The sequence below is a fragment of the Budorcas taxicolor genome, chromosome 10 (genome assembly GCF_023091745.1).
Source record: "Budorcas taxicolor isolate Tak-1 chromosome 10, Takin1.1, whole genome shotgun sequence".
Lineage (NCBI taxonomy): Eukaryota > Metazoa > Chordata > Mammalia > Artiodactyla > Bovidae > Budorcas > Budorcas taxicolor.
Window position 1 is genome coordinate 4,295,948 of NC_068919.1, and position 22,393 is coordinate 4,318,340.

General features: G+C 41.4%; 1 protein-coding gene across 1 annotated transcript in view; it reads right to left on the reverse strand.

Moving 5' to 3' along the window:
• Positions 1-20,955, reverse strand: part of PGGT1B (protein geranylgeranyltransferase type I subunit beta) — a 57,439-nt gene extending 36,484 nt beyond the window's left edge. The window contains exons 1-2 of the mRNA XM_052646844.1: positions 20,816-20,955; positions 9,505-9,623 (exon numbers count right to left, since the gene is read on the reverse strand). Of these exons, the coding sequence (XP_052502804.1) occupies positions 9,505-9,623; positions 20,816-20,955 (259 nt within the window). The remainder of the gene's footprint in view (positions 1-9,504; positions 9,624-20,815) is intronic.
• Between the last annotated feature and the right edge of the window lie 1,438 nt (positions 20,956-22,393).

Consider the following 22,393-nt stretch of genomic DNA (forward strand, 5'->3'; position numbering starts at 1 on the left):
ATCATATATCGGCTCCCTGGTGGTCACTGGGAGATTTCGCGACTTGGGCATAACAATCCAAGTCTAGCGCCAACCAGTAATGCTGAAGAAGCTGAAGTTGAACGGTTCTATGAAGACCTACAAGACCTTTTAGAACTAACACCTAAAAAAGATGTCCTTTTCATTATAGGGGACTGGAATGCAAAAGCAGGAAGTCAAGAAACACCTGGAGGAACAGGCAAATTTGGCCTTGGAATGCGGAATGAAGCAGGGCAAAGACTAATAGAGTTTTGCCAAGAAAATGCACTGGTCATAGCAAACACCCTCTTCCAATAACACAAGAGAAGACTCTACACATGGACATCACCAGATGGTCAACACCAAATCAGATTGATTATATTCTTTGCAGCCAAAGATGGAGAAGCTCCATACAGTCAACAAAAACAAGACCAGGAGCTGACTGTGGCTCAGATCATGAACTCCTTATTACCAAATTCAGACTTAAATTGAAGAAAGTAGGGAAAACCGCTAGACCATTCAGGCATGACCTAAATCAAATTCCTTGTGATTATACAGTGGAAGTGAGAAATAGATTTAAAGGCCTAGATCTGATAGATAGAGTGCCTGATGAACTATGGAATGAGGTTCGTGACACTATACAGGAGACAGGGATCAAGACCATACCCATGGAAAAGAAAGGCAAAAAAGAAAAATGGCTGTCTGAGGAGGCCTTACAAATAGCTGTGAAAAGAAGAGAAGCAAAAAGCAAAGGAGAAAAGGAAAGATATAAGCATCTGAATGCAGAATTCCAAAGAATAGCAAGAAGAGATAAGAAAGCCTTGTTCAGTGATCAATGCAAAGAAATGGAGGAAAAGAACAGAATGGGGAAGACTAGAGATCTCTTCAAGAAAATTAGAGATACCAAGGGAACATTTCATGCAAAGATGGGATCAATAAAGGACAGAAATGGTATGGACCTAGCAGAAGCAGAAGATATTAAGAAGAGCTGACAAGAATACACAGAAGAACTGTACAACAAAGATCTTCACGACCCAGATAATCACGATGGTGTGATCACTCATCTAGAGCCAGACATCCTGGAATGTGAAGTCAAGTGGGCCTTAGAAAGCATCACTACGAACAAAGCTAGTAGAGGTGATGGAATTCCAGTTGAGCTGTTTCAAATTCTGAAAGATGCTGCTGTGAAAGTGCTGCACTCAATATGCCAGCAAATTGACAAAACTCAGCAGTGACCACAGGACTGGACAAGGTCAGTTTTCATTCCAATCCCAAAGAAAGGCAATGCCAAAGAATGCTCAAACTACCGCACAATTGCACTCATCTCACATGCTAGTAAAGTAATGCTCAAAATTCTCCAAGCCAGGCTTCAGCAATATGTGAACCGTGAACTCCCTGATGTTCTAGCTGGTTTTAGAAAAGGCAGAGGAACCAGAGATCAAATTGCCAACATCCGCTGGATCATGGAAAAAGCAAGAGAGTTCCAGAAAAGCATCTATTTCTGCTTTATTGACTATCCCAAAGCCTTTGACTGTGTGGATCACAATAAACTGTGGAAAATTCTGAAAGAGATGGAATACCAGACCACCTAACCTGCCTTTTGAGAAATCTGTATGCAGGTCAGGAAGCAACAGTTAGAACTGGACATGGAACAACAGACTGGTTCCAAATAGGAAAAGGAGTACATCAAGGCTGTATATTGTCACCCTGCTTATTTAACTTCTATGCAGAGTACATCATGAGAAACGCTGGACTGGAAGAAACACAAGCTGGAATCAAGATTGCCGGGAGAACTATCAATAACCTCAGATATGCAGATAACACCACCCTTATGGCAGAAAGTGAAGAGGAACTAAAAAGCCTCTTGATGAAAGTAAAAGAGGAGAGTGAAAAAGTTGGCTTAAAGCTCAACATTCAGTAAATGAAGATCATGGCATCCGGCCCCATCACTTCATGGGAAATAGATGGGGAAACAGTAGAAACAGTGTCAGACTTTATTTTGGGGGGCCCCAAAATCACTGCAGATGGTGACTGCAGCCATGAAATTAAAAGACACTTACTCCTTGGAAGGAAAGTTATGACCAACCTAGATAGCATATTGAAAAGCAGAGACATTACTTTGCCGACTAAGGTCTGTCTAGTCAAGGCTATGGTTTTTCCTGTGGTCATGTATGGATGTGAGAGTTGGACTGTGAAGAAAGCTGAGCGCCGAAGAATTGATGCTTTTGAACTGTGAGGTTGGAGAAGACTCTTGAGAGTCCCTTGGACTGCAAGGAAATCCAACCAGTCCATTCTGAAGGAGATCAGCCCTGGGATTTCTTTGGAAGGCATGATGCTAAAGCTGAAACTCCAGTACTTTGGCCACCTCATGCGAAGAGTTGACTCATTGGAAAAGACTCTGATGCTGGGAGGGATTGGGGGCAGGAGAAGAAGGGGACGACAGAGGATGAGATGGCTGGATGGCATCACTGACTCAATGGAGGTGAATCTGAGTGAACTCTGGGAGTTGGTGATGGACAGGGAGGCCTGGTGTGCTGCGATTCATGGGGTTGCAAAGTGTTGGACATGACTCAGCAACTGAACTGAACTGAGATAGCACCTTCCAGTGTTCCTATTCAGTACTAGCAAATAAAATGTGGTCTGGCTGATGAACATTATCAAGTCCATTCGGAAAAATCTGGATGCTTTTGGGTCATAACCTTGGCCCACATCAAAACCCTCAAAGTAGGGCCTGAACTAATGTATATAAGAAAGAAAAATAATCCCTGCCTTATTACACAGTCAAAATTGAGAACCACAGATTTGGTGAACACATCCATAAAGTTAAACAAGTTTACCTCGTTATATGGAAGTAGCTTAAACAGCTATGCATCATAAAAACCCAGATTACTTAAAAAATGAAACTGGGTCAACAGAAAGAAAGAGGAGCAGCAGCAAAAATGGGCACATGAATGGGTGTCATATACATTTGGGCATTTATGTGTGAGTGCGTAGTTGTCGTCTAGTCAGCGAGTCATGTCCAACTCTTGCGACCCCATGGATTGTAGCCCACCAGGCTCCTCTGTGCCCGGGATTCTCCAGGTGAGACTACTGGAGTGGGCTGTCCTTTCTTCCTTCAGGGAATCTTCCTGAGCCAGGAATCAAACCCATGTCTCCTGCACTGGCAGGTGGGTTCTTTACCACTCGGTCACCAAGGAAGGCCAAGTACGTAGAGAGATGTATTAAAGAGTAAAACATATTTAGCTATCAACCATAAAGGAAAACAATCCCTTTATCTGCATGCTTGCACATTAAAGATAAGTATTAAGCTACAAAGCTGACTTCTGCTTGATGACTGGGTCATATCTGACTTACAACTTAGGATTTGACTACTAAACTCAAAGAAACTCCAGCCATGCCAAGCATCATAAAGACAATGTATTTAGATATTCTCTAAAAAGTAAAGAAACTCACAGAATGTAAAACTTTAATGAGAGTTTAAAAAGATTTATTTTAGTCAGCAGAGTTACTTTGCTTTTCATAAGAAAATGCATTTGCCCTTGTAAGAGAAAATTTTATTGAGACAAAATAAAAATACATAAAATATTATATTTAAATGCTTCCAATAAAATATAACTCGAGCTAAAATATCACATTACTAGTGGTGGTGTGCTGCTTATATAATCCAAACTTGTTTTGGTTATGTTCTTAACATTCTAATTTTCATTTTCAAAGTTATGTTATTGCACTATGCAGAAAGAATTCAAGCGAATGTGGTGATTTTTTTTTAAATGTAAAAGTAGACATTTACATTTTATGGCTATAGAAATAATTTCTCACAGGTCTCAAGAAACACAAGGTTTCCTAGTAAAAGAACATCTTATATGACTCCTGTTTCAGGATGTCAAGAAAGATCCCCACAAGGTAAATAAAATACTACATGCCTTAAAAAACGTTTTTGTATCTATTTCCTAAATTCCACAGATTAGTTTTAGAATAGGACCTAGACCAGTTAAAGAGAAGGCAGGTAGGGGATTTTCTTTCATAGAGATTTGAAATTTAATAGCATTTCATCCAACAAAACAGTAAGTTGAGAATTTGGAACTGCAGGTGGGCTGTGAAAAGACTTGTGGCATAGCATACCAGATAAGTGACTAAGGGCCGCTGGGCACGTAAACCAACCCGTGACCGGGGCACTGTCTTTACATAAAATGCGTGATCTACAATGCCTCCCAAACAAGTGTTCTATGACCTCTAAAAGGTTTAATGCTCAGTTCAGCCACATGAAACTACACTCACATTTCCAGCATGTTGTTTAAAATAAAAAAAGGACGCAAACTCACTGAAAGTCTACTAAAAAATTGAAATCAATGAACATTTTACATTTTAATATTAAACCACTTTATCTACATTTCCAAACACTTAATTCTAATTTTTATGAGCTCTATTAAGGAAGAGATATCAGATTTATTTTCCTTTAGACACATAAGACAGCCTCAGAGTTCTCATGAAAAAATCCGTATCTCACAGAAAAATACACATGATAAAAAGAGCACTTGGTGCATGGGATCAGTATAGGGAAAAATGAAATTGAGAAACAGGAAGCTGCATTCTAACTCTGCTTCTAACATCAACTAGTTATATTACTGTGAGCAAATGATTACTCTCTCTGGATCTTAACATCTACTTGTAAACTGATGGACTATAATATTCCTTGTTTCGTTCTAGCTCCAAAATTGTCTGGTTGTGCCCCTGATCAGAGAGGGTAACAAAGTCCCCGGGCTGATCCCTGGTGTTTCCTAAATACTTCCTGACATTGATGAGAAGGGCCCCAACCCTCCAATGGTCTGACCACACTTATTACTAGGATACAACGGGGATCTTTACAATCCTAGGAGATAATTATGATTAAATATTTACAATGTACTTAACTGCCACACAGAACAGTTTCCACAAGGGACTATATACTTTCCCAGTATAGCAGCATGGGGACCTGGAGTCAGAAGCCAGGGATTCCAGTCTGACTGTGTCACTGACATCTCTGTGTGACCTCGGGCAGGCCTCTCACTCACTCTTCCTTTCAATGTCTGCCCGACTTCTGGGAAAGGCAGACTGAGGGAAGAACAATGTGATGATGTATTTGAAAACTACAAAATATTAAATAATGCACTGAATTGTTCCTGCCAGTAGCAAAATGTCAGTATTTGTGTATAATCATATAAATTGGCTTCGTTTTTATTTGTGTTGTGTTTTGAAGAGAGGCTGAGATAAAGATTTTTTAACTAAAATTTTTAAAATACAGAATATTTATTGTCAGCATTCAAACAATGCAGAAATACAGAATAAAACTAAAGTACCTTATCCAGCCATCTCCTACCTCTGTTCTCATCTACTTTCCCCTCGACAAAGGCTGTCTATGCATGCTTTTGGAGATTTTCCTATACACTGATGTTAAGAGATTGTTAAAACAAAACACCCCTGTACACATTGGTATTTACCATTTAACCGCATTGATGAACAGTTTCATGTAAGTACATATACAGATCTACCGCAGTCACCTTACTACAGGGCAGTACTCTTTACTGGCCACAGCTTACTTAACTGTTTCACTTCTGGTGGATACATACTGTTTCTGACCTATTATTGTAACAAACAATGCCAACACATCCCTCTACAGAGTTCTGTGCACATGTACTAGGTTCCTGAGGTTAGCAACAACTTACCACTAACCTGGCGGCTTTAAACAACAGAAACGTATTCTCTCGTAGCTGTAGAGCCCAGGAGTTCAAAATCAAGCTGTCAGCAGGTTGGCTCCTTCCGAGGGCTCTGAGGGAAAGCCAAGTGTATACCTCCTCTGAGTTTCCGGTGGGCATTCCTGATGCTCTTTACCACGCGGACCCACCCCTGAGCTCTGCGTCTGTCTTCACATGGCCTGTCCTCCGTGAAGTACCTCCCTTCCGTTCTCTCTGAAGGACACCAGTCACTCTTCTTGAGATCCTTACCCTAATTATGCTTGCCAAGACCCTCCTTCCAAATGTAGTCACCCTCTGAGGTTCTGGGTGCATATGTCTTTGGGGGACCATGATTTAACTAGATACAACACACACAAGGATAGGTGAGGGCTAAAAGTCACACTCCTAAAACGCCCTTCCAAAGGTTACAACAATTTTCACTTCCAACAACAGAGTATTAAAGTGCTCTTTTCCCCACATTCTTACCAACTTTTAGAAACTTTCTGGTGAGCTGACGTGCTAGGTAAGAAATAATGCTAATCTCTTGTTTCTACCGCATCTCCCTAATCCCTACTATCGGTCGGCCCTCTCTTCATGTATCTAGTGACTGTGTGCTTCTTTTGTGGAGTATCTATTCGCAAGTTTTGTCATTTTCTAAATGGCAATGTGTCATCTTTTCCTCAATCTTTTAACAACTTCTTACAGTTTTGATATTGATATTTTGTCTAGTATATACAGTGGCACAATTTCCTCCAAGTCTGTTATTTATCCAATTTTATCTTTCCGTATGTCACATTTGAAAATATTTATTTAATCAAATCTACCAAATTTTTATTTTATGGTCTCTGGGTTCTGTTTAACACTTTTAAGATTTTTAAGTCCCCTAAGATTTTATGTGATATCACAAAGTAGGACAAATAGAGAGTTAGGAGTTATAGAAAGCATTCTATTCAGCTTGCAAATGCCCTACAATTGTGAAAATATTTGAGGAGCCAGAGAATGCTGTAGGCTAAATGTGAAAATACAGAAAAGAAAAAAAATAGGAAAAGGTATAAGTAATTTACAGTGCAACAACTGCTGATACACAATGATGCACTACACATGAAAAGAGAAAAAAAAATCTAAGACAGGTTCATTCACTGCCCTCCAGAAGTCTACAATTCAGACATAAGCAAAAATATTTTAAGCAACAGTTAAGCAGCAATGACTGAAAAAGTAAAAAATTAGCAATGGGCTTCAATCTATGAAGTACATGCAGTTCAAAGTACAATGGGAAAGAGAATTCTGAATGATCTCAAAAGAGATGGTAAATACACCCAAATTCAAAAAATTTTTTAACTTTCATCAAAGTATAATAAACAGCTTAATGAACTTCTTCAAAGTAAACTTACCTGTATAACCAGCTCTCTGCTCAGGAAAAAGTACATGACCAGCACCCAAGAAGCCCGTCCTGCTTCCTTCTTGGCACTCCCCAAAGGCTCACATTGGCTTTACTGATATTTTTATTTTGTATTAATAGAGTAATATACTATATGTTTATCACAAATAGGTTTGTGACATTCATCCAGATTTCTGTATGTAGGTCTAAATTGTCCTTTGCCCTTACTGTGCAGTGATCCAGTGTGTGAATTCCGATACATCACTGATCTACAACACCAATGACGGGCAGTTTGCATATTTCTACCCTGGGCTCCTGTGAAAAATACTGCTATGAATGACCATTCTAGTACACATCTTTTGGAGAGTACATTTTTTCATTTCTGGTTGGGTATATACTAGGGAGTAGAATCACTGCCACAGAATGTACATTTGTTTAGTCAATGCTGCCAAACAGTGGCTATAAAATAGCAGTTACACTTGTGCAGCATTCTCATCAGCATTTGGTATTTCCCACCTCTCTCATTTTGGTCATTCTAGTGAGTGCACAGCTAACACAATTATCAGGGAAAACGTGACAGTTTCAGATGACAATTGGCAAGGCTCTTGCAACAGAAGATCAAATAATGAGAAAAGTAAGAAGCCTTCAAAACGAATATGGTATTAATTAGCTCTATCATGAAGCCAGCAAACTGTCCTTAAAGGCAGATAAAAATACAAAAGAATGTAGGAAGCACAATGAAAAAAATGACTAGTGTTCTGATAGTTGTAACCTATAGCATGGGTTTCCTACATTTCTAGAGGGACCATAGCTATTTTATTCCAAGGAAATGAGTATCTTAAGTAATGTCTAAAAGCAATATATTTTAGCAAAAACTTCTTATAGAATAGCTTTGCTATATACCACAGTGTATAATTTCCTATCTGTACTATGTGAAATATACTTAGGAAACAACAATTTATAATTAGGACATGCATTGTTAGTAAAAACAAAAATTACACATAATCTGTAACAAAACTACCTTACATCTGTTTAATATTAATATCTAACTTTTTAAAAACTTCCAGACTTTCACTCAGACTAGTGAAAAAAAAATCTGATTAAAAAGGAAATACAAATTACTTCCATTTAGCAGGTGACTAGAACTTAGCCTCACCTCAGCCACAAGCTCCTAGAGAACGAGAACCATATCTCATAATTTTCAACAGTCCTTCTGTTCAAGTTTAGCAGAGTATTCTTAGCAGAACATTCAATAAATACTACTCAGCAACATGTTGGAATCTATAACTACTCATCAGTATATCACATATGCTGTTTCAAGTCATTGGTGAAAAATGATTAGATTTTATATTAGAATTCTGAAAGATCCAAAACTGCCTAACCATTTTTTAACAAGAATTCAATAATAGGCAAAGACTTTTTAAAATTATAAACAAATACTACAAACTTCAAGAATAATAAAATAGAAAGCTCACACTATGTCCCATGGTATCTGCTAATAGATCAAAGCTCTTTCTTTCTAAATAAAGCTTTGGTTTATTATTTCCCCAAAGCTTACCTGGGTGAGATTACTCCAACCAATGAACCATATCATTAAATTATAAATGCTGACTCATAAAAGAAAGGTAAGCAGTGATCACACATAAGAAGTACATGACTTTCTGGGAGTTTATTTGGGCTTGATCTAATTCAACTCAATGTTAGAATTTCTAACATTTATAAGTTAAATCAATATTTGGTATTTTAAACTTAACGGAGTGAACAACAGAGTTTATAAAACTTATGTGTATTTAACTGATCAGTAATTTATGAATTCTGAGAATTTATTTAATTGATCAAAATATATAAAGTTTTAAGAGCCATAAAAATGACTGAAGTACAACCAAGAGTTCTAAGAAACCATTAAAGAAACACTAACGGAACATTAGCGGGGAAAATGGTTAAGAGGCCGGAATGAAACTTTTTGATGGCAAGGAGTTTTTCAGTGAAGAGACAAAAAGAATGGCTGAGAATGAAAAACAGAGTGAATGCTACAAAACCAATCAAACATGAACGTGGATACAAGTCGTCAAGCAGCGGCTGTCAGGGTGGACGTGCACAGCAGCATGGCGCACAACTGCGAATCCCCGCTCAACCTCAGAGCAGCCTCTCAAGGCACATGCCTACCTTGGCCAGCACCTTGCTCAAACAGAAAGGGAGCGCCGCATCACAAGGAAAACGCAGATGAATGAAATACTGGGTTGGCCGAAAAGTTTGTTCGTGTTTTTCTGTAAGATGTTACGAAAAACCCGAACGAACTTTTCAGCCAACCCAATATGATAATGGTTTGTGAATACACGAAGATTTCCAAGTCCAACACACGTGTTACACTAGGTACAGCTAGTCACACTAAAAATAAAATGCTAAAAACTCACTCACTGTCTTCTGTGGGAAGGACCTGCAGGGAGTAAATCCACTCTATTATATCATCCTTGTTCACCACATCTAAGGAGTCCAACATATCCAGCCCAGAGAGTGCGAAAAACGCAATAGTCAACCTAAAAAGAAAAAAATATAAAATTCCATCTTATCAAACCAATGAAGTCTTTCTGTTTCAGAAAAATAATAAACTCATTTTAACTTTACAATAATTTAAATAATAGCCCCAACTTGTGAAATCAGAAAAACCCAATTTAGCCTTATAATTTAATAATATCAATCAAATCTTTGTTTTAATTTCTAATAAAGGGACGTTTAAGGCCTAAGAACTCATCTTACTCATCTGAAGTATACATGAATTTACTGAAGCCAGGTTATGAGCAACCTAAAGGCTAAAAGTAGAATTGAGAAAGAATTCCATGCACCTAGTCAGTATATATAAGGCCAAAAGGATGGAAAATATATACAAATCTCAATTTTCACTGATTCACCAAGAGCAATTTATCAGTTCAGTTGCTCAGTCATGTCTGATTCTTTGCCACCCCATGGACTGCAGCACGCCAGGCTTCCCTGTCCATCACTCCGGAGCTTACTCAAACTCATGTCCATTGAGTCGGTGATCCCACCCAACCATCTCATCCTCTGTCAACCCCTTCCTCTCCTGACTTCAATCTTTCCCAGCATCAGGGTCTTTGCCAAGGAGTCAGTTTTTTGCATCAGGTGGCCAAAGTATTGGAGTTTCAGCTTCAGCATCAGTCCTTCCAATGAATATTCAAGACTGATTTCCTTTATGATTGACTGGTTTGATCTCCTTGAAATCCAAGGGACTCTCAAGTGTCTTCTCCAACACCACAGTTCAAAAGCATCAGTTTTCAGTGCTCAGCTTTCTTTATAGCCCTGCTCTCACATCTATACATGACTACTGGAAAAACCATAGCTTTGACTGCTGCTGCTGCTGCTAAGTCGTTTCAGTCATGTCCGATTCTGTGCGATCCCACAGACGGCAGCCCACCAGGCTCCCCCGTCCCTGAGATTCTCCAGGCAAGAACACTGGAGTGGGTTGCCATTTCCTCCTCCAATGCATGAAAGTGAAAAGTCAAAGTGAAGTCGCTCAGTCGTGTCCGACTCTTAGCAACCCCATGGACTGCAGCCTATCAGGCTCCTCTGTCCACAGGATTTTCTAGGCAAGAGTCCTGGAGTGGGGTGCCATTGCCTTCTCCTAGATGGACCTTTGTTGGCAAAGTAATGTCTCTGCTTTTGAATATGCTGTCTAGGTTGGTCATAACTTTCCTTCCAAGGAGTAAGCATCGTTTAATTTCATGGCTGCAGTCACCATCTGCAGTTATGCTTATACCTGGTGCTTAATTTTTAAGGATGTTAGAATAAATCTATCATTATTCAAATTTGTTTATAAATAATGTAACTCCTTGGGAAAAAAGGGGGAACAAGGAACACTAAAAATGCAAATGCATTTTAACTCCCATTTCCTAGAAATGAACAGTCTTTGATGAAATACAACACTCTAAAGCAAAATCCTTCCCCTCCAAGACTGTGCACTAAGTCAGAAAGCTAAGCCTGTGTTCTTATATAAAACTGGTCCCCGCAGTGGTTGCTTATTACAAGAAGAGTTTGTCACATATATAGTTCCTTTCCTGTTGAGATGCATTCTATGGTGTTGTCTGATGGAACACGGTTATCTCAGTTCCACATTCTAATAATTCCTATGACTAATACTGACAAACTAGTACTTCAAATTATCTGGTCTAGTCTTCTCGCAGAACCACTAAATGCATTCTATAACCTTTTAAATAGAGATCCCAAGAGAAAATTAAGACTTAATGCACTAAGGTAATCACTGTATATAATTAACTTCTCTTCTCTGCATTTAGAATAGTATTACGAACTTTAGGAGAAATGGAAAAATACTCATTCATTTTTTTAAAGGGTATAATTCTCTCTCTAATCCCTGGTTGAAACGGCTGGCATCCATTAGATAACAGGAGGAGAAGTCAGAGAGCAATTTAATTCCAACCAAAGCTTAAAGGCAAAAATTAAAACTAGTGAGATACTGGTATACTCAAGAAGACATCCTGGGAGTCTTATGTTATCGAGAGATTGGCAAGTGGAAAGTGAAAGTCGCTCAGTTGTGTCTGACTCTTTGCGAACCCGTGGACTATACAGTTCATGGAATTCTCCAGGTCAGAATACTGGAGTGGGTAGTTTATCCCTTCTCCAGGGGATCTTCCCAACCCAGACTTGAACCCAGGTCTCCCGCATTGCAGGTGGGTTCTTTACCAGCCAAGCCACGTGGGAAGCCCATTGAGAGATTATTATTGTGTATTAGGCACTGACCTGGAGAAGGAAATGGCAACCCACTCCAGTATTCTTGCCTGCAGAGTCCCAGGGACAGAGGAGTCTGGTGGATTGCTGTCTATGGGGTCGTACAGAGTCGGACACAACTGAAGCGACTTAGCATGCATGCATGCATGCATTGGAGAAGGAAATGGCTCCCCCCTCCAGTGTTCTTGCCTGGAGAATCCCAGGGACAGAGGAGCCTGGTGGGCTGCCGTCTATGGGGTCGCACAGAGTCGGACACAACTAAACCGACTTAGCAGCAGCAGCAGGCGCTGACCTAGAAAATTTCTCATTTATTATCTCAGTTTAATGCCAACAAGTCACTGAAATTCACTTGAATTAGAGAGGTGATTCATCTGAGTAAGATCAGGAATACATGAAGGGGAGTGGCACACCTTTACGTGGGAAGCAGTAGTTGAGAGCCCAGATCTGCAGTCAAACGAGCTAGCTTCAAATCCTCGGTTGGCCAATTTCTATCCATCTGTAATCTGCTAAGTTACCTAACCCTTTCTAAGTCTTTTCTAAGCCAGCTTCCCTACCTGTAAATCATTATCCTTCACCCAGTTATTGTGCTTGCCTGCTCACAAGCAAGCACTAAATAAATTGAAGCTATTACTACTGGTATTTCCTGATTTGAAGCGACAGCACTAACATTCACCGTCTTAACACTACAGGCCTCTTCACTGGTTGGCAATCTCCACCATCCCCCTACCCCCAACCACTCTTCTCTAAAATAAAATGCTTTAGACATGGGGAAATTTCTACCTAACAGTACCCACATTTGAAAGTCACTTCTCTTGATGAAAATTATGTTTCATGAGATAAAGTCTGCCTTGTGCATGGTATGCAGTCAAATAATTTACAGAATTAACTAACAAATAACCCTCCTGGAGAGCTATCACTGGGTTCAGTTTTGCTGAAATCTATAAAGTGAATGACCATAGTCAGGTAAAATAAGGCATCTATTAAATCGTTACTATGTGCTCAGTCACTTCAGCCATGTCCAACTCTGTGACCCCATGGACTATACAGCCTTCCAGGCTCCTCTGTCCATGGGATTCTCCAGGCAAGAATACTGGAGCAGGTTGCCGTACTCTCCTCCAGGGGATCTTCCAGACCCAGGGACTGATCCTGCCTAGCCCGCATTGCTGGCGGAACCTTTAAGCAAAATGAAGAGAAATACAAGTGAGAGACAACATGAAGACGCTGAGGAAACAATGATCTTCCCATTACTAAAATATGTTACAGAAAAACATAAACAAGGGGCTGTAAACATAAGTAGGTATTATTTTTTAAATTAAAAGCAGAAGTCATCCAGTCTATCTCTTTAGTTTTCTAGCTCAAGATAATAAAATCCAAAGAACTCAAGTAACTTACTTCAGATTTCAATGCTAAATAACCAAGGGAAACTACCGAACGGGCTCTGAGTCAAAGGGCTATTTCTCAAGCATGGCACAATTAGAATCGGCTTAAAGACAAACAATACACCACCAGCAAAACCTGGAGGCCAAGACCTCACTACGCAGCAAAGAGATCAGAAATTCTAGATGGAAGGCAGGGTCTGGAGCCTGGGGTTTGGGTGAGTGGGGATGGGAAGTAGTGAGCTTCTCAGGTGATTCTAGTGGCCAGCAAGGCTTACTGAAGCATAGTGATGTTCCACTGGGGCAATACTGCTCCCAAGTGGCCATTATGAAGACAATTTTGGTTTTCATCATTAGAGAAGGGTGCTCCTTGCTATCTAGTTGGTAAAAGTGAGGTATGCTGCTATGATGTACAAGACAGCACCACTCAAAAAAGAAGTATCTGGACCAAAATGTCAAAAGTGCTGAGGTCTAGAAACTGCTCTTAAGTCTTACTGTTATCTGCATGCAAGTGTTACCTGAATGATCTTTTTAAAAATTATACTTGTACTATGGTATGGAAATCAGTCATCTGATGGTAAACTATTTTAAAACCTTGTATACTTATTAAAAGCTTCTTAAAGTCCAGCATTTTCAACCCATAGCACTCTAGACTAAGGTTTATAGGATTAACAGCACTATAGTGAAAAGACTGTTTATCAAATTTAGCATCCAGCAGTGGCTGGCAGAATAGAACCAAGAAGCCTTTGGAGCAAACATCCAGCCTCCCTCTAAGATAAGATAATAAGAAAAGATTCTTTTTTGGACCACACTAGAGTTCTCAAGTGGTCCTAGAACTCTGAGAGCAAGAGAATTAAACAATTCCTAAGGAATAAAAAGGAATTCTGGGCTGGGAGCCTCTGGGAGAAATAACGTGAGGTTTTATGGCGCCTGGGGTAGAGACTGTCAGGCAACCTGTCTTGGTGCCGGCTTCCAGAGGGGTGACTGTGCCAGTGCACGCTTCTAAGACGAGGCCAGTGAAGTGGTTTTCACTTTATTACTTCTTCAGAGTGCATCTGTCTGTTTCTTCCTTTCTTCTTTCCCCCAGAATTGAACTCTGAGTCTGTAGCCTGAAAAACCAAAGTAAGCCATGTCTTCCTGCCCGTTCTCCGACTCTGAACATTACATATAAAAAGTTTATCTTACATGGATGAAGAAGTAACATCTCCACCCCACTCCTCCTGAGCCCAATGAAGTTCCTTCACCAGCAGATCAATTTGCAGGTAAGAGACATAAACTAAATGATGCTTCCAAAAGGCCTCAACTTTTTAGACTTATGAACAACTGGTTTCAGGCTTAGAAAACAGCACAAAAGAAGTAAGAATTAAAGAGAACCAAAAGGAAAAAGGGAAAACATTCTGTGCAGTGTTGGGGGGGGCGGGCGGCGGGAATCTAGCCATACTATAGTATGACTCTTGAATACAAACTTGAACTGCATGGGTTCACTTATAGGCTGATTTCTTTCCCAGTAAATACGTACTACAGTGTACTACACACAATCTGAAGTTGTGGAACCTATGATAAGGAGAGCCTGACCTCTGATATTCCACTGCACACCCTGGGCCCCGAGCCCCAAGTTGCTCAAGGATCAGCTGTGATATGATTTTCCTATGCTACTATCTGAGTATATTGTACCATCAGGTCTGCTGCTGCTGCTACTAAGTGCTTCAGTCGTGTCCGACTCTGTGCAACCCCAAAGACAGCGGCCCACGAGGCTCCCCCATCCCTGGAATTCTTCAGGCAAGAACACTGGAGTGGGTTGCCATTTCCTTTTCCAATGCATGAAAGTGAAAAGTGAAAGTGAAGTCATGTCCGACTCTGCGAACCCATGGACTGCAGCCCACCAGGCTCCTCCATCCATGGGACTTCCCAGGCAAGAGTACTGGAGTGGGTTGCCATTGCCTTCTCCACCATCAGGTCAGAGCAAGTGAATGATCATTTGGGGTATACCAACACTGACTTATGGGAGTTAGGGATCAGGGCTTCCCTAATAACTCAGTTGGTAAAGAATCCGCCTGCAATACAGGAGACCCTGGTTCTATTCCTGGGTCAGGAAGATCTGCTGGAGAAGGGATTGGCTACCCACTCCAGTATTCTTGGGCTTTACTTGTGGCTCAGCTGGTAAAGAATCCACCTGCAATGTGGAAGATCTGGATTTGACCCCTGGTTGGGAAAGATCTCCTGGAGGAGGCAAAGGCTACCCATTCCAGTATTCTGGCCTGGAGAATTTCATGGACTATATAGTCCACAGGTTTGCAAAGAGTTGGACATGACTGAGCGACTTTCACTTTCTTTTCATGGGAGTTGACTAGATTCTCAAATTTTGGGTCACTTGCTCTGCTACTTTTTAGTACAAATTTCTTTACTGATATCTACCAGCATCTTCAGCAATAGACGGCATTCCTGCCTAGATCTAAGGTGGGGCTATCGCCAAACCAGGGCTTTCCTGGTGGCTCAGTGGTAAAGAACCTGCCTGCCAATACAGGAGACTCAGGTTCAATCCCTGGGTCAGGGAAGATCCCTTGGGGAAGGAAATGGCAACCCACTCCAGTGTTCTTGCCTGGGAAACCCCATGGACAGAGGCGCCTGGCAGGCAGGAGTCCATGGGGTCGCACAAGAGTCAGACACAAATTAGTGAGGACGACAACCTGGCCAAAATCATGCTGCCAAAGAGTTCTAAAATTATAAACAAGTAGTTACATCAAGAAACAGAAGCACAGCTGCTGATAAAATTAACAGTGGAAAGGGAGAGTCTGGTAGTGTACATTAGAAAGAATCATCAAGTTAAAATACATAGTACATAGAAGCAGCAATAAACAATTTGGAATGAATGGTGGAAAAATTCATGATTTCCAGAATTTTAAGCCTATTCTTCATTCATAATATCTTGAAACAGCTGACTCAGCCTATAAATACTTTCAAGAACAGTCACACATTTTTGGAATTATTTAACATGCAAAATAAAATTTCTCCTGCAAACTAATTTTTAATAAGAAACGTTTACTGAATATCTACTACAGACTAGAAGTGAAATTCGTGTCTGACACTTTCCGACTCCACGGACTATATATACAGTCCATGAAATTCTCCAGGCCAGAATACTGGAATGGGTAGCCGTTCCCTTCTTCAGGGGGATATTCCTAACCGAGGGACTGAACCCAGGTCTCCCGCATTGCAGGCAGATTCTTTACCACTACAGACTAGATGTCATGACAAAAATAAATAAGGCAAACATCCTAAACTTAAGCAGGTGAAATTTGCGGGGAAAACTACTGAGCAGCTGTATCCTTCTGCCTCTTGTTCTCTAGCTGGCAGTTTCAACCCCAGAATTCTGGGATTCCTCCTTCCTTCTCCATCCTCTCCTTTCTATTTCTGCTATCCCAGGACCTGGCTCCTGGATGACTGCAACAGCTTCAGGCACTACTGATGACTCTGGTTCTGGTCTTGTCTCACTTAATATAATAACCTATCTAAAGTCTAGTGATCACTCTGAAATGCTTATCTAACCAGGAAGACCCACTGCTTGGCAACTTCCCATCACTCACATGATATTTAGTTCCCAGTTTCTTGACATGGCAAAGTCCACGCCTACTCCTCCATACTAAATTCCAACCATATCTGCCTAACATTTTGAACCACTGTGAAGAGAACTGACTGACGACGCTCTGCTCAACACTCGCCTATCCATCTTTATTGCCTTTATCGTCCTTTTGCCTATTATCCACCCACCGACATGAAAACTCAACACATTGTTTAATATTTAGCTCCAGGGTTACCTTTTCCCAAGAAGCCTCAGACTAGACTCTTCTCTGAGTCTCTCTTTGAGTGGAATTACACAGGTGCTTCCAGAATGCCCTGTGACGATCACAGCTTTTGTGCAAACAAACTCACAGTGGGGCAGCAGGGGTCGGCAGCCTCAGCCTCACCTGGGAGCCTGTCACAACCACAGCATCTCAGACCCCGCCCAGACCTACACCCTGAGAATCTGCATGTTGACAAGACGCCCAGGTGAGTCACATGCACGTTAGAGTTGGGGTGCACTGCTATAATCATCTGTACTTTTGTTTCTCCTATTAGGCAAACTGTCTCAAATTTTAGTGGGCATGAGAGCCACCTGGGATGCTTACTATGCTGCTAGACTCCCAAGCCCATCAGAAAGTCCGATGCAGCAGATCTGGGGAGGGGCCTCGGGTATATGTATTTCTATAAGTACCCTGTTATCACTGATTGAGAGACACACTGTCAGACTGTGATATACTTCAGATAAGGGAGGAAACCAAAGGACAGAGAAGTTGCTAGCTGGTAGGGGGCTAAGTGGTGACATCACAGGATACACAGGGGATATGGAGGACACCAGAATAGAAAGACTTTGTAAATGTCTTAGAAACAAAACAAATTGTCTAAACCTTCTAGAAGAGCTGGATCGTTAAAAATAACAGAATATGGTCAATATTTGCTTCTCAATTTAAAAATGCCTATTCTAATGCCCACTGCCTCAACACAAATGGCAACAATATCACATAACCAAAAAGCTCTCTAAACCATTCATGAAAAGAAACCTGCTCACTGATAAAGCTCACAATCCAAGGTCTATATTCACCTGAGTTAACCACTTTTCAGAAGATAAAAGAAAAACCTTGAGTGAACCTTTTAATTTTCATAAAGCCACTATTAGAAAAATAAAATAAAAATAAAATTATTCTGTTGGTCTGGCTAAAAGAGAGAGAGAAATGCTTTTGCCAAAATGATGTGTCAGAAAATAAGAGTCTAAATGTCTAGTTCAACAGTAGCCTTCCTAGGAGTCAGCTACTTCATATCTATCGGTAAAAAACGAACACAGAACACCTTAATCACTACGTTCCGGGGGTCCCCAACCTCTAGGATCTAATGCCTGATGATGTGAGTTGAAGCTGATATCATAATAGGAATAAACTGCACAATAAAGGTAATGTGCTCGAATCCTGCACCGAAACCCTCCCCACTCCTCTCCATCCATGGAAAATCATCTTCCATGAATCTGGTCCCTGGTGCCAAATAAGCTGGGTACTGCTGCTTTACACCATATCCTCATACCCAGACACATGGCAGCCCCTCAATAAATGCTTGTGGAATTTAACTACAATATCAGCTAACAGTTATGACTTAGTTAACATGCTGTTTCATCTTAAGTAAAAATTCTGTGACTGGTCACCTTTGCTTAAAAAGTTGAAGCTTCTTTCACAAGCATCTTAAAGTCAATTATGAATCGCATACACCACAAAAGGATTTAATGCTGAACTAAGCAAAGCAAAACCTTTGAATCAAGAAATACTGAAAAACTTCTAAAAAGTCACTACAAAAACCAGTATGTGCAGAGTATCTTAAACGTGGTTATTAACTGAGCCATTAAAAAAATCCAAAGTGATTAGGTTAACAAACATGAAGCATAAAAAGAATATAATTACTATTTCTTTACTAGCACAATATATTACATTTCTGTTATCTAATATACAATGCCTGGTGTAAATTCTAAGGTTATATGGTTATTAAATCAATTGTTAATTGTTTAATCAGAGAATTTTTGCTGCTTTACTTACGCTATGAGCAAGATTAGAGTTTACTGCCAACATACATTCGGAGAAGGCAATGGCACCCCAGTCCAGGACTCTTGCCTGGAAAATCCCATGGACACAGGAGCCTGGTGGGCTACAGTCCATGGGGTCGCTAAGAGTCAGACATGACTGAGCGACTTCACTTTGACTTTTCACTTTCATGCATTGAAGAAGGAAATGGCAACCCACTCCATTGTTCTTGCCTGGAGAATCCCAGGGACGGGGGAGCCTGGCAGGTTGCCGTCTATGGGGTCGCACAGAATCGGACACGACTGAAGCGACTTAGCAGCAGCAGCAGCCAACTAGCGGCATTTTGAAAAAGCAACACAGACCTGTGGTAGCTACCAACAAAGTTCAACTGTTCAACAGTCAAAACAGGATGATATTTTTAATTCAAATGCCTTAAATTCACATAAAATTACTCATCATAAACTATAAATGTGATTTACCAGTATATTTCTAAACATCCCATACCATCACAATCAACTGAGTTTTGGAAATGCTAATTTAGGTCAAGCTATAGGCTCTATTAGTCAAACAATGCACAAGGATGGAGAAAGGAATATAAATGATGCTTCACTGCTTCTTTAGCAAAAATCTGCTCATCTTTCAGGGCTAAGCTCAGAATGATTACTCAACAAAATTATGTACTTATTGTCTGCCGTTATGCCAGGTTAGTCAAGGATCCAGTGCAATGCTGTCCAGCAGGATTTTTTGAAACGACGGAAATGTTGAAACACAAACAAAAGCCATAGGCCAATGTGGTGACTGAGCACTTGAAGTGTGGTAGCTACTGCAAACAGAGGAAGTGATTTTTAAATTTCATTTAACTTTGATTCAAATTTAAATATCCAAATGTGGCTACCAAATTGGATGAAGCAGTCCAGGTGTTATAGAAGTAAACAAGAAAGACAAAAACTGTGCCTTCCTGACGTCTACAATCCGTGTGAAAGATTAAACAAATCAATCAATCAATATATTTCAGGTGGTGACTGGAAGTAGTCTCTTTTGGAAAGGGTGACTAGGGGTTGAAGGAAATCTGGTTTAGGAACCTATTGAAAGCCCTATTGAAACTGTTTGAGTGTATTGTTCAGCTGTCCTCCAGCACCTATATAATATTTCTTGACCGTGTATGCAGAAGTAATCTATAAAACTTCCCAAATTGACCCAGTCATGAAACGGTCAAACCCTTTAACCCCAGGCTCAGTTAAGAAAATACGGAAAGAGATCAGGGCAAAACCAATCTGCCTTCTCTTCCAAGCCAGTCCAAGGCATCTTTGGAAACTCACTTTGAAATACAGCAATGCAGAGCAAAGATCGCCTCCTCCTCTCGTTCTTCTCATCCCGACTTCTACTCTGAATGGCTAAATAAGTTTCTTAGCTTCTGCCAGATCACAGTCCTCAGACAACCCCAACTCACAATGCTACTGCAAATAAAACTTTAACAGGTTGCTCCAACCAGCACTTTACCTTTTACGCCAATCCTTAGACTTAGAATTCCTGCAAAGTTCTTATCTACGAAAACCTCAGAGGCTCTCTGCCGCGCCTATCCATTGAATGCCTTATAGACATTCAAGGAAGAGTTAATGACCTTCCGGAGGCAAGGGAAGCACTGGAGATTATTAGTTAAAATATGATAACAAATGCTCTTTTTATACTCTGAAGTGAGGCCAAGTGACTCACAGGCTCGGGGAAGCAGGTCAGAGTTGATACAAAAAAATGGTTGGGAAGTGAAAAAGGGCGGAACCTGAAGATTCCAAAAGCCCGCGATTTCCAGCTCGTCCCAGCCCTCTCGCCTTAGCTCGCGGGAGCAATGGGGACTGTACCACGGCCCGGGAGGCGAGGCAGTGCCCAGTGGGCGGCGGCGCAGCCCCCTGCGGGTGCCCGCTAAGCCGTCAAGCTCCGCAGCGCCTTTCGGGGGGCCGGGCCCCGTGTCGGCCCCGCTGACTGTGAGCTACCAATTACCTGCTGGTCTCCAGAGAAGAGTAGCGCTCAGGCAAAACCTGGAGGCAGCGCTGGAAGAACCGCACGTGCCGGTCTCGCAGGAAATCCAACCGCTCTCCCTCTCCGCTCCCCGCCGGCCGCTCATCCTCCGTGGCCGCCATACTGCTACGGAAACGACGTCCGCGGCGACCCGGAAGCAGTTGGCGCGCGGTTCGAAGGAAACCGAGGGGCGTGCGTGGGGAGGGGGCGTGCGTGGGGAGGGGGCGTGCGTGAGGAGGGGGCGTGCGTGGGGAGGGGGCGTGCGTGGGGAGGGGGCGTGCGTCCGCCCCCGCCCGAGTTGAAGATTAAAACTACATGCTGTCAACCGAAGGCCTTGCGTGGCAATTTCTCCCTCAGATTTACCCTTTGGTGGGGCACGATCTTGCCCTTTTGTACTCTAAGCCCAAAGTTTTGGAAACACCTCTTAAACCCTGTAAAATTCAGCCGACAAATCCTTCCAGAACTTTTATCTTCGTTCGATTTTGGGGAAGAAGTGCAAGGTCAATAGCTTCACGGTCGTTTTGAAAAAATTAGGGCCCTAACAGAGGATGAGATGGCTGGATGGCATCACTGACTCAGTGGACGTGAGTCTGAGTGAACTCCGGGAGTTGGTGATGGACAGGGAGGCCTGGCGTGCTTCATGGCGTGATTCATGGGGGTCGCAGAGTCGGACACGACTGAACGACTGAACTGAACTGAAACAACATTAAGATGGTATATACGAAAACTGAAATAAGTCAGTATAGGGTTGCCAACAGATTCATTTTTGGAGGGCCACAGTTTTAAGCTGAATGGAGAAAATCTACAAAACTAATACAGAGATAACTAAATGCTCATTAAATCATTATCGACGCTACCAAGAGATGTTTCTAGTCTTCTAGAATACCAGGAATTGCATGTGCGTGCACGCGCACACACACACACACCACTGTTGATTCCCATATAAGGGTTTGTATCACACACACACCACTGCTGATTTGCATACGAGGGTTTGTATCATTTTCTTTTAGGAGACTAGAGATTTTACTCTTTAAGTCAGTGTGTCATCCAGCATCAATAATGCATCAATTTGCAACAGCAAATAAACGCTAGGTGTTCTCCAAATATGCATATACTGCTGCTGCTAAGTTGCTCAGTCGTGTCCGACTCTGTGCGACCCCGTGGACTGCAGCCTACCAGGCTCCTCCGTCCATGGGATTTTCCAGGCAAGAGTACTGGAGTGGGTTGCCATTGCATATGCTAGAAAGTGAAATAACATAAGCTTCTTTTTAATTTTCTTCAAAAAGAGGGATTTCAGTTGCTTCAGCCATACATTCTTCCCTTTAAAAGTTTATGAGGTAGTCTTAGGGGAAAATATCCACGCAAGGACCTGGTCTGAACTCGATTTTTACAGTCAGCTAATACAAGTTTGGGCATAATTTTGTTAGCCTTCTTAGAAATGTATTTCTTAAAAAGCATACCATGTCGGCTGGAGTTTTCACCAACCCAAAGCACCCTGCATAATGTTCAGTTCAGTTCAGTCGCTCAGTCGTGTCCGACTCTTTGCGACCCCATGAATCG